The sequence below is a fragment of the Ochotona princeps genome, chromosome 2 (assembly GCF_030435755.1).
Source record: "Ochotona princeps isolate mOchPri1 chromosome 2, mOchPri1.hap1, whole genome shotgun sequence".
NCBI lineage: Eukaryota > Metazoa > Chordata > Mammalia > Lagomorpha > Ochotonidae > Ochotona > Ochotona princeps.
Window position 1 is genome coordinate 38,410,152 of NC_080833.1, and position 13,441 is coordinate 38,423,592.

Here is a 13,441-nt window from a genome sequence, read left to right on the forward strand (position 1 = left end):
GGTAGAAAACAATTGGTAATTTCTTAACTATATATATATATTTAATAATTCAGATGATTCCAAAGCCAGTAATTCCAAAGTCAGGATCTGGAAGCTTCATCCAGGTCTGCCCGGTGATTGCAGGGGCCCAAGGAGTTGGACCGTCTTCCTTTACTTTCCCAGGCAGGGAGGTGAACTAGATACAGAAACCAGCATCCATGTGGGATGCCAGCACTGAAGATGTTAGCGTAACCCTCTGTGTCAAAACACCAGCCCTTATTTCCAATTTACTTTAATTTTCAGTATTAACCATAAAACAAAAGATTAGTGAAACTTTATAAAAGATTATACTCTTACATAAAAATAAATAAAACACTTGAAAGAATCTTCAAATGCATAATTGTAACAGAATGATTTTCCTCTAAGGTAGAATGCAGAGTCTGATATCTTTCTTAAATTCCAAAGCAAACCAAAAAAGGAGGATGATAAGCTTGATTTTTCTCTTCAAATAAAAAAAAATAATAACTGGATACAAGTTTCCAAACACTCTTTTATTCAAAAGACACTAAATTCCTTCAATGTTATCGAATTATAACTAGAATTACATACCACACCAATTCCAGATAGAGATAATGTTCTTGAAAATCTTACTTCTAAATAAAAGCACACCTTATGAAAGAGGAAGTAGATCACTACTTAGAATTCAAAGACTTGGACCCTTGCCAACGTGGCCATTTGCAGCTCTCCAACAACTCTCTTAACCCTTGAACCGTCTGTCATCTTTCACAATCAGATGTAGTTAGATTCATTTTCACTTGATTACTATGAAGACTAAAAGTGTCAATGCTGGTGAAAACAGCACCCCATTAAACACTTAAGAATTGCATATTAGGCAGTTACATTAGATAATTACGTATTAGGCAAGATATTAGGCAGAAAAAATGTTCAAGGGCACTTATTAAGGTTATAAGGAAACTCTACTATTTTTAAGGCATGCTTACATAAATATACTGTCACATGTGTTCACTTGATAATCCAAAATGTATCTGTCCTGCTGTAAATCAGGAAAAAATATACATAGTTGATAGAACTTAGGCACTCAAATTACAGAAATGAGGAAATTTTTCATAGTGGAAAACCCAACTAATGAATTTACAGAGTACCTTAATTTTAAAATATTATTATTTGGAAACTGTACAGTAGTATAGCACGTTAATTTTCTACCTGCACTACCAGCATTCCATATGGTCCCTGGGTCTAGCCCTGGCTAATCCACTTCTGATCCTCCACTAAATTAAGAAGTCAACAAGTAGTAAGCAGAAAAACCTTTGATCCTCAAGAGCCAAGGATTATAAACAATAACCAACCAAGGGCCCTTTCTCACAACTTCTTCTGAACATAATCACCTCCCTCATGCCTCAGCTCCAAAAACTATCACATTAGGGGGGGAAAAGCAGCGATATATGATTTTTGGAGGGGTATTATCAAGTCCATAGCAATGTCTTTGTTAAAAAACATTTAGAGATTTATACAAACTCATACAGGGGAGGAGGAAGAGAAGACAAAGGGAAAAGATAAAGCGAAAGGAAAACAAATATTACTCTTTGTGGACTCTTAGTGTGAGGTATGTAAGAATTCTTTGAGCTATTTCTATTTTGTGTATGTCAGAAATTAGGTCAAAACTAAAACCTAAATGAAAAAAAAATCAGCTTCCTGCTGATCTCTGATATCTACACGATAACAGCTTCCATTAAGAGTTCTTAACATTCTATTCTGCTGGCAAACAGCAAATCAAACACCTAGGTGCTCCAAATTAAAAAAAACTCTAAAGAAATATTTATAATGATGTCATTTTCCACTTGTAGCTGAAACTCATTTTTCATATCCATAAGCATTTTCCAAAAGGGGAAGTCGGGCATAGCATGTTAATAATTTTCACATAATCTGCTATTTTGAATATAAAAGACCTATCGACTACCACACTATTAGTGCTAAATAATAATAAGCACAAACTCTGCATGTTTTCAGAAAAGAATGTTTCATTTCTCATTACAAGTAGAGCTTATATACCTCAGTTTAGAAACAGAGACCCTCTATCTCACTTTTCTGCCTCTATCATTTTCCCAGTGTGTAGTAACTTAGCATTAAGGATGTCAAGCATATACTTACTGCCTGGGCTCACCAGCCAATATTTACAGTCATTAATAGTCAATTATTGTAACCTTAAAATACTATGCCACCTTTAACATAAAAATCATATTTATATTGAATTAAGAAGCAACTCATTTAACCATGAGAACGAGGGCTGGGGATGAAAAACAGTCATATAAACAAAACCTAAAAGAACTAGTTTACCAGAAATAATAGAAATTATTTTATTCATAATAGCAGCTCATGTGTTAGGGTATTTTACATAATAATATCTGCTATGGTATTTTGATAGTTATTATCAAAGCAGTTAAATTATTTACTTAAGAGCAACCATCAAACATATGTCAAGATCTATGTCCAAAAACATAACTCTGAACCTTTTCATTACGTTGTTTCCAAACCCTGTTCTACCACGAACATCAATTTAAGGTTAGAAAAGGGTTCCACAGTCAAATGAGTTTAAAAATTACTGAAGCAAACAAAACCAATTTTTATTAAAAAGTAACATAGCAATTGATATACTAATATGTATTTTGAATCTGAAAGAGGAATATGGTTTATCACAACAGCAAAACTATAATTTTTGAGTGACTACATGGGTGTGCCATACATAATAAGTAGCTAAACTATATCATATTGTCCAATCACACAGCAAAGATTGTTTATGTTCATCAATGCCAGGATAAAGGCTTAACCGCAGACAACTAAAGCAATGAACAAAGAGAACTTCCACTTACCAGAATGCATTCTGGACCACCCATCTCTTTCACAGTCCCTGCCACAAGATCCAAATAAAGTTTCAGCCCTAGGACTTGGGGGATCGACCTAAAGAAAGCAAGATTTCAATGAAAGAGACATTAACCAATTCCCAACCTTTCAATCTCAGGACACTAGAAAACAGCACAAAAGACCACATCTCATCAGCTTACCCTGAGTACCTGTGTATGAGTCAATCAAATTCCAAAGCCCATTTACTCAAGCATTTCGCATCTCCGCTTTTAAATAAAATTGTAATTAGTCTCCAGAAACTTTCAATTGCTTATTTGTATCTACTTGAAAATAAGCATCTGTAGTTGAAATGTCTATTACCCCACAGCCCAGTAAGCTTTTCATTACAAGCTTTGAAAGAAAAATCACTTCTGATTCAGCTCCCTCTCCCAGCTCCCTAGGAAAGCAAGTATTTGGACACCTGTCACACATGTGGGAGGCCCAGATGGGTCTATAGGCTCCTGACTTGGTTTAGGACCAAACCCAGCCATTTGGGGAGTGGACTGGAGGATGTGTGATGGGTCTGTCTCTCGCAGTCCTGTCCTCTTGACATATATACAGCTTAAAAAAAAATAGAGAACAAGCCTAGCCATTTCTTACTCACCACTTCAGCAGGCACACCTTAACCTCAAACTCTTCACTTTTTTTTTCAGTATGCTAGAGCTTTATAAATGATACAGAGATTGCATTTCTAACCAAAAAATGTAAATCAAAATGATAAAATATGAAGATATAGGGACTTAACACTAACGAGTACATTGGATTTTTTTTGTTGTTGTTTTGGTTTTTGCTTTTTTTAAGATTTATTCATTTTTATTGGAAAGGCAGAAATACACAGAGGAGAGACAGAGGGGAAGATCTTCTGTCCGATGATTCACTCTCCAAGTGACTGCAACAGCTGGAGCCGAAGCCAGGAGCCAGGAATCTCCTCCAGGTCTCCCACGTGGGTGCAGGGTTCCAAGCCTTTGGGCCGTCCTCAACTGCTTTCCCAGGCCACAAGCAGGGAGCTGGATGGGAAGTGGGGCTGCCGGGATTAGAATCAGTGCCCATTCGGGAACCTGGCATGTTTAAGGCGAGGACTTTAGCTGCTAGGCCACTGCGCCAGGCCCCACAAGTACACTAGTTTTATAAACAGCTGCACACAACACTGTCAACACCCTAAATGTCACTTTAAAATTTAAAATGGTTGAAGTTGGCCATTTGGCCTAGTGGTTAAGACACTAAGACACAAATAGTCATCTATCAGAGTACCCCTCTCTCTCTGCCTCTCCAACTTAAAGGAAAATATGGTTCAAGTGAGAAATTATATGGGCTAGGGTTAGGGTTAGGGGCTTAGGGGTTAGGGGTTAGGGTTAGGCGTTTGGGGTTAGGAGTTAGGGTTAGGGGTTAGGGGTTAGGGGTTAGGGGTTAAGGGTTAGGGGTTAGGGGTTAGGGGTTAAGGGTTAAGGGTTAGGGTTAGGGTTAAGGTTAGGGGTTAGGGATTAGGGTTAGGGTTAGGGTTATTTTATCACGTTTTATCACATTAGAAAAAGAATTTTATCACATTAGAAAAATAAAATCCCATTCTGCACTAGTGAAAAATAGAAGTTTCTTACTCTTTTCACAATAGCTAGAGTAGTTCGGAAATATGCTAGCTGATTTCCTAAAACTGTTTCTTACGTTTTAAGATTATTTTTTCATAGCATGTACTCCTTCGTTAACCTCATTATCATTTTTCCACATACAGATACTAAATTAAAATGTGTTTGCTTAGCAATTTTTCAAATGTTTTTAAGAAATGAATAGCTGATGGTGTTAAGGAAGACATTTACACAGACAATTGTAAAAATCCAATTTCCTATTCAACAAAATTTTCCAAAGTCTTCAGACTTAGATGTATATAGTTATGTTTACTCTAATATGAATGGAAAGCCACTTAAGACCTTTAAGGTTTATATTAAGCAATATAATAATTTCTTTTTGAAAACTGACATGGAAGTAATAACAATACAAACATTTTTAAGAATAATAATTTTTGCAAATAATTTTTATGTGGCTAACTTCAATAATAGTTGTTTATCTTTGTATATAGGCATTTTAATTAAAATGCTAATCCTCCTTTAGAATATACTATGCACTTCCTTTTCAATTTAATTTGTAATTGTGGACACAAAATTACCACTGAGCATCTAATTAAAGACATTATCTGGATTAGCCCTCGAATAACAACAAAAAGATGTGAATAGAATTTATAATCAAATTCTACAAAAATAAGAAAAACTCCACAATAAGATCAATAAAATACTACCATTAAAAATATTACACTATATATTTTAATTTTAAAAACACTTTAAGTTAAAAGAACACAGGATTCATATAAAAAAATACAAAGATGAGAGGAGATGTTGTGACAAGTCAGGTTAAGCCACCAATTGACATGAATGCATGCCATATTGGAGTGCCAGACTTGAAGATTGGGCTTAGGCTTCAATCCAGATCCCCGCTAATGTCCTGGAAGGCAGCAGATTATGGTCCAAGTAATCAGCTTCCTGCTATACACATGAGGCTTCTGGGGAGTTCTAGAATCCTATCCTTAGCCTACTCAAGCCTCAGCTGTTATGGGCATTTGGGGAATGAACCAGTAGGAAAAAGATTCTCATATTCTCTCTGTCTCTGCACCGCCACCCCTCCCTCGGTATGTTTTTCCCTATAATTTTTTCAAATTACTTAATCTGTTAAAAAATTAAAATGCACTGAAATGCTGCTTGGAAGAGATACAAACTGCTTTGCAAAAGGATCATAAAGAAAATTTGAACTTTCCTGTGGCTGCCATAGTAGCCTAGAGGTTGGGGTCCTTGCCTTGCATGTGCTGAGATCCCAAACAGGCACTGGTTTCTTATCACGGCTATTCTACTTCCTTTTAGCTCCCTGTCTGTAGCCTGGGAAAGCAGCAGAGGATGGCCTAAAGCCTTGGGACCCTGTACCCATGTGGGAGACCAAGAAGCTCCTGGCTTCTTCAGATCGGCTCAACTCCGTCCACTGCAGTCACTTGGGGAGTGAACTAGCAGATGGAAGATCTTTCTCTCTGTCTGTCCTTCTCTCTGTAAATTCTACTTTCAATAAAAAACTTTAATAAATAAATCTTTTTTAAAAATGTGAACTTTTCAGATTGTATATATTGAGATAAATATTAAGAAATCAAAAGGGCATATTTACAAGTCGGATGAACTCATTTTAGAATTTAGGCAAAAATGAATTGCAGACTTTTGAGTTAACATTATTTTTATAATATGCCAAAAAAAATTGCCTCGGGTCTTGAGAGTTGATATTAAGTCATTATCTGTATATGTGTGAATACAATAATTTTTAAAAAGTATCTTAGCAATTTGTGTTAGTTTGAAAGCTTTTGGTAAAGAATTGCTTTTAAGGTAAAAAAGAAATAGTATAATATTTAATGAAACGATGAAGATTCTGACTTGGTTCTTTATTACAAATTTAGCCAATCTATTTTGCCACCATATGAACAAAAGGCTCTAAACTTAATCATCAGATGAGGCTACTGAAATAGAAAGATCAGAACTATTCTACCCTTAAGCTAACTGCTCACTTTCAAAGGCCTTCCTATATCCATCAAATAAAGATTTGCTTCAAAGATCCATTGCACTAAGCTTACCTACCTAAAAGACATAATTTCAAAGGAAATTTAGCTTCCATTACACTGTTTTTGAAAGGCTGAGGGTCTTTTCTTAAATAACACTGGTTTTCTTTTAAAATATTCTGCCATTTTAGTACTAATGTCAGTTATAATCAACTCCAGTTGGTAGAATTATGGCATTGTTCACAATTTAAGAAGGAAAGGATACTTAGAAGATTTAACATAACCTTCACAATGCAGCTAGATTTCTACGTTAGGTTTTCATCTTTAGATTGCTAGGCTAGCAGTTCAAGAAACGAAATTGCTAATATAAGCCAAAAGTTGAAATGCACTTCAGAATAACATTTCGGTGGATTTTGTCCTTTTCAAATGGAAAATTCTTAAGACAGCACATACATGTCTAATCACAAATGGAGGCTTGTCTGTTTCTTTTTTGAACTCATAGGGTCCCAGGTTTAAATGTGCCAGCCGCCGCCTGGTGTCTTCAGATAGCTCACACATGCGTCTTTTTGTGTAAGGAGATGGAGAGTGTGATTTTGAAGAAATTGTTGGCTGCTCGTAGTTTTTTGCGTTTACGCAGTATTTATTTCTCTCAGGTGACTTGGATTTTTTCTTTTGTGATCTTGATGTTCTGTTTTGCAGTCTGCCATGTGACTTTTCAACTGGAGCCGAATGGTAAATAAATTTATCCTAAACATAAAAAATAAAAGTTAACTTGACCACACTTGCTTTTTTTAAATCCTAAAAATAGGGAAAAAAAACTTTTTAAAAAGATTATTTACTTTACTTGTAAAGTCAGAGTTACAGAGAAAAACAGGCAAAGAGAGAGAGAGAGAGAGAGAGAGAGAGAGATCATCCATCTGTTGGTTCATTCCTTAGATGGCTGCGATGACCAGAGCTGTGCTGACTGTAAGCTGGGATCCAGGAGCTTCTTTTGGGTCTCTTGGGTGGGTGCAGGTTCCCAAGGCCTGAGTCATCCTCAGCTGCTTTCCCAGGCCATAAGCAGGGAGCTGAATTGTGGAGAGTGAAGCAGCTGGGAAAAAAACCAGCACCCATACAGGATGCCAACCCTAGCAGGTAGATTAGCCAGTTATGCCACACACTGGCCCCAGGGGAAAAAAAACTTTTAAAAATGATCTAACATACATAAAATCTATCCAAGCCAACTAGATCAGTCCTTCCTATCTGTACTGGTTCAAGAGAAAAACAAATCCATGTTCTAGCTAATTCTTCATATGTTAATATGTATATTATATCAAACTTCTTTCTTAAGTCTAACTAGGACTTTATGAAAATTAAAGTCCAATATTTAATAATTTGAAATTATCAAGAAGCAAAGCTATAAATTTATTTTTCTTTACAGTAAAAATTTAATGTAAGAATTGGTGCATTATAATTTAAGGACCACATTTATTAACAGTCTCAAATCTGTAGCTGACCATAAAATATTTACAGGGAAATAAAAACAAGCTTCCTTCTATTATAATTACATATAAACAACATGAGATTTAGAACATACTATTTGTATTGTACAAGGTGAATAGAATTTCAAACATAATTCAAAGCTATAACTTTATATAATTAAATGATTGGTAATCGTGTGACCTTAATTCGTGTTACACATTCACATAAAAGTAAAAACACGAAATACATCATAAATTTAACAACTGACACTTCATCTTTTTGTAGAAATCGGTTAGCACAGCAAAATTATTGATGTTATAAAACAAATGTGACATTTTTAACTTTGTGATATTATTAGAATAGCATTTTAATCAACTAAGATTTGCCTTCATAGATGATAAATACAAATTTTTGTTAGTCCATTTTTTAGAATTCTCAGAAGCTCTCAATGAAAGAACACAGATGGTTGAGAATCTCTGAATGGCTTCTCACTTTAATCACTTTCATAAACCAGAAATTCTATTGACTTCCTTACTTTCTCAATTCCCCTCATTATTTGCTAGCAGTATCTAAGCAGATAAAATGTACATGCAAAAAGTGAAAAGCATCACATTTTTTCAAAGTAGATATTCAGAGAAAGAAAACATATTTTTCAGAGACTGGAGTGGTGGCGTAACCAGCTGGTCCTCTACCTGCAGTGCTGGCATCCTGATGGGTGCCATTTCTTACCCTGACTGTTCCACTCCTGATCCAGCTCCCTGCTTATGGCCTGGGAAAGCAGCAAAAGATGCCTCAAGTCTTTGGGCCCCTGCATCCACGGGGGAGACCCGGAAGAAGCTCCTGGGTGTTAGCTTTGGATGGGCTCAACTCTGGCTGAAAACATTTCAGCCATTTGGGAAGTGAAACAGCAGAAAGATCAATCTCTGTCAATATAATTAATGTATATATATATTTTTTTCTAGATTGGAAAAATAAGTCTATGATTTTCATATAGACCAGAAGTAATTCTGTCTTTCTCCTATAATTCTTAATGTTCTTAATATGCCTCTGGAATTTCTTCCACACTCTTCAATGACTTCAATTAAATCACAACATGTCTACTTAATCTTATTCCATTCAACTCCATGGCATCACATTGACTCCTATGAAGCAATGAATTTTAGTACTATAACAAGGATTTTTGAGGTTTATTAAAGCATCCAAAAAAATCAATCTTTGTAAAACCTTGAAATCAGAGTTTCTATTTCTCAGCTTCGTCTTTATCTACTGAATCTTGAGTTCCCTCCCTACACAGACCACATCCTTTAGTACAAAAATTCCATAGGTTGAAGCCTCCTTTCCTCAACCTCCTCCTTTTACTCACTGAATCTCCTACTACCCTCAGCTTCTTTCTTCCAATCTATTACATGCTTTAGCATCTCTTACTTACACACCCAGCTGAAGTGATAATCATCAACAATCCTGTAGAATGCTTTCTTACACACTCAGCTCAGGTGATACCAAACATTAAATAACTAATCCATCTTTGTAAGGTTTCGAAATGCTTTATATTCCCAGAAGTTACAAGCTACACAGTATCTACTAGAAATGCATGTTTGCTCTATCCAGTCCTAAATACACTTTGTCCATGCCTGGTAAAAATTAAACTAATTTAAAAGTTACACTAATTTAGAACAGTTGCCATAATTTCCCTCTCTGAATACACACACACACACACACACACACACACACACACACACACTGGTTTCTCCCACTATGACTCTGATATGTCCTTTTGGTCAAAAGGACAATAGCAACTATGCTAAAAGAATTTTGGAAAAGGCTTGACCTTTTCTACTACTGAAAGCATTCTGTATTCATGTGAATGAGCCAAAATGATCAGCATGCTAGATGATGGGTGTCTTATGGTCACTGCCCTGCATTTAAAAAAAAAAAAAAGCTCATCGAATAAAAATGCAAAGTCTATCACTGGCCAAAAAGTTTGCCAGCTGCCAGATATATGATTGAAACTATTCTAGATCACTCAGTCCTATCCAGCTGATCAAAATCAGATCAAAAGAACTTTGAGAAACACCAGCTGTTTGAAGCCACTGAGGGCAGTGAGGTCTATTATACAGCAAAAGCTACATGGTATAACAGAGCAGTAGTTACTGCTAATATTTAAGTATTTAATAATAAATCCACTTTTAAGAAAAATGAATAAATGAGTAGATAAAAAGTTTTATTCCAAAAAATTATGGCATGCTTAATTGCCAAGCCCTTCTGAATAAATGATAGAACATCCAATCTGAAAATATAAAAGAATTAAGGAGCATTATAATCATCAGTAAATCTAAGTAATTGCAAGATTCATTGCAAAAACTGAAAGTTTATTTTATTCCTTTTTTACAAAAATGAAAACAGACACAAGACAGCTGAATAGTACCCTATAGCCACTTTAAGGTGTATAGCAGCCAGTGCTGCATATAAACAAAAACTGAAGGGTCAATGAAGTAATCACAGGGGATGGTTAAGAATTTGCACTGTTATAACGTATTGATTACTCAATACTACGTCAATTAATTCTATAATATTGTAAATTGTTGTTGATGTTGTGCTGGGGCTTCTAACTGATCGGAACGATATTCTGCCAGCTCTACCTTCAGCCCAGAGAAGGTCTCCCCAAGAAACTGTTGCATTTATCTGGACAATAAGATGCTGGGATCTATGCTTGGTATATGATTGCAACGAAAGAATCTAGACTTAATTTGAACTGTAATACTGCAACTGGGTGGAGGAATCCACCAAGGGGGGAGGGCATGGGGAAGGGTGGGGGAATCCCAGCCTATGAATCTGTGTCACATAATGAATGCAACGTAATTAATAAAAAAAACTGAAAATAGTACTTTCTAGTCATTAAAATTTTAATTGGGGCCTGGTGCAGTAGCCTAGTGGCTAAAGTCCTCGTGATCCTACTCATATCTTGGCAACCCCACTTCCCATCCAGCTCCCTGCTTGTAGTCTGGGAAAGCAGTCAAGGATGGCTCAAAGTCTTGGGACCCTGCACTCATGTGAAAGACCCGGAAGAAGCTCTTGGCCCCTGGCTTCGGACTGGCTCAGCTCTGGCCATTGCAGCAACTTGGGGAATGAATCAGCAGACAGAAAATCCTCCTCTCTCTCTCCTCCTCCTCTCTGCATATTTAGATGACTTTCCAATAAAAATAAATAAATCTTTTTAAAAATTTAAACTAACTTTATTTTTTAAAAAAAAAAAGCAGAATTATCAACTTAAAATCAAACTGTGTTACCATTCAGAACTGACTTAAAAATGAACAGTCTTGGGGTGTGGGACTTGGGGTTGGGGGCAACTGCAGCAGTGAACGAGTCCTCAGCTTCCCTCAGGACCCAAGAGAGCTCTTCCCTCAGGGTAAGTACACCATGAGGGAACTTAGGAACTGGGTTAAAATTCCTAGCTCCGCCCTGCCGCTAAGATCTTGTGGCTGGGCGAGTTTGGGAGGGGTGCGGGCCTTGGGGTTGGGGGCAACTGCCGCTCCCTGCAGGGGGGTGCCCCTGCTTGGTTGGACCCAATGCTGGGGACTCACGCCAAAGACACTGTCAGAAGGCAGTGAACGAGTCCTCAGCTTCCCCCAGGGCGGCCAGTGCACCAAGTGGTGCCAGGCTTTGCCTGTTCACCACCCGGCAGCAAACTCTGGGGTTTTTAAGATAGTGTATTTGCTGCCTGGGGACACCCATGACTAAGAATAGTTTTAGTGTAGGTGAGAAGTGAATTTTGGGTGATTCCCAGTGATAGGGTCATGAAAGTCAGGCATGCGTGGCGACTGAGACCTGGTGGTTTGAAGGAAGGTATCCAGAAGACAATTTGGGTTACACAGATTCACCAGCACAATTAGAAATCCAGAGATGGGCTGTTAACATAGAACATCACTGATCGCCATACACCAGCCCACACCAAAGCTATGGATGGGAGCCCCTCTGGCAGTGTTAGGTACCATTACCCGGCTAGGTGGTGGAGTGCTGGAATGGTCACATTTGGCAGGGTCAAGACACTATCCAGCATGTGAGAGAGAACTTGGTCTGGGGGTAGACTATGTGGGGCTGTGTGGGCCCAACCCTGTGGAAGTACAAGTCCCCCTGATTAGCTCACAAGCAGGGGTTGCAATGGACTAAGCTAGGTGAGACCATGCCACCTGCCATCACTCACAGGTAAAGGAACCCACAACAGTCAGGGCAGGTCAAGGCAGCAGCACCTGAATGTACATCCTAAAACAGGATGTGGGGTGGTCTGGGCTGCCACTGGAAGGGGGCAGAATGGGCAGGACTGAACAAACCTTAACTCACAAGAAACAACAGAAATCAGGTTGGAGCACAGGTCATGCCAAGTAAGTCCTTGTACCTACTGATCTGCGTGAGACAGGGATGCTAAGCCACAGCATCTAAGGGACCAGGAAAAGTGAGGGGCTCTGCCAAGCTGAGTCAGAGCAACCACTGGCCTGCGTGTGATCTAAGGCTGGGAACAGGTCCAGTGGGGAGCAAAGGGGACACCCTAGCTGGGTTGAGTTTCCCACCAAGGAGTGCATGGGCTGGAATGGGGGCTACGTTCTGATCAGGATACTGTTGTAATCTCGCTTGGCACAAGTGTGGACTGGGACTGGAAGCACCAAGCCAGGCCGGACTCCAATACCATCTGGTGCTCTAGAGGACCAGGGAAATGTGTGACAGACTAGGCTAGGTCTCAGCCCTTACTGAACCATGTGTGAGCTGCATGAGGGTATGGAAGAGCCGTGGCTAGGTTGAACCATCCAACAGCAAGAACCAGATTGGGTTGAAGGCCAGTCAGGAAAAGCCACTGTTCCTGCTAGGACAGGAGGTGAGCTGAGTAGGGCTGGCTCATGGACCCACTGGTATGCATGAAATCTGGCAATGGGAGAGTTTCTGGTGGAGGAGCCTGGACAACTTCTCTGGCAGGACACAGTCCCTGCAGGTAAGCGCAAGAAGTACAACAGGAAACAGCCCAGAACAGGCAATGGAAATTATCCCACTGGCATACATATGGCATGGGTTGGGGGCAGACCAGGCTGAAACTGTTCACATCACCCGCTGGCGAATCTGAGCACCAGAACAGAGTGCAGGTTGAGCCAGGTTCAGTTGTGACACATACCAGTCAGTGCGCATTACGGAATGCCAAGGTGAGGTAAGCCGTACCAGATGTGGTTGCAGCGCCCAAACAGCCCATGTGATAATCACGGGGAGGAGGCAAAGCCACCAGGGGAATGTGGGCTCCCCTGCTGGACAACTACTTCCATTGGAAAGCGTGAGTCGGGATGGGGGCAGATCAGACTAAGCAGGGCTATAACACCTGTGGGCCTCAGGTGAGTTAGATAAGGGAAGGGTTACGGTGGGCTGACTGTTTCGACTGGTGCAAGCAAAAATCAGAGTAGGTGAGGGTTGGTTAGGCTTAGCCGTAGCATTAGCTGGCAGAGGCTGGCACTGGGAGCTAATTCTGTC

General features: G+C 38.9%; 1 protein-coding gene across 3 annotated transcripts in view; it reads right to left on the minus strand.

Annotated features, from left to right (window-relative positions):
- Window positions 1-13,441, minus strand: part of SPATA6 (spermatogenesis associated 6) — a 120,690-nt gene that overhangs the window by 60,584 nt on the left and 46,665 nt on the right. For 2 of the 3 annotated variants that reach the window (XM_004598486.3, XM_012930721.2), the window contains exons 7-8: window positions 6,929-7,222; window positions 2,868-2,955 (exon numbers count right to left, since the gene is read on the minus strand). In XM_004598486.3, coding sequence (XP_004598543.2) covers window positions 2,868-2,955; window positions 6,929-7,222 — 382 coding nt within the window. The remainder of the gene's footprint in view (window positions 1-2,867; window positions 2,956-6,928; window positions 7,223-13,441) is intronic. The other variant, XM_058681321.1, reaches the window with a different exon arrangement.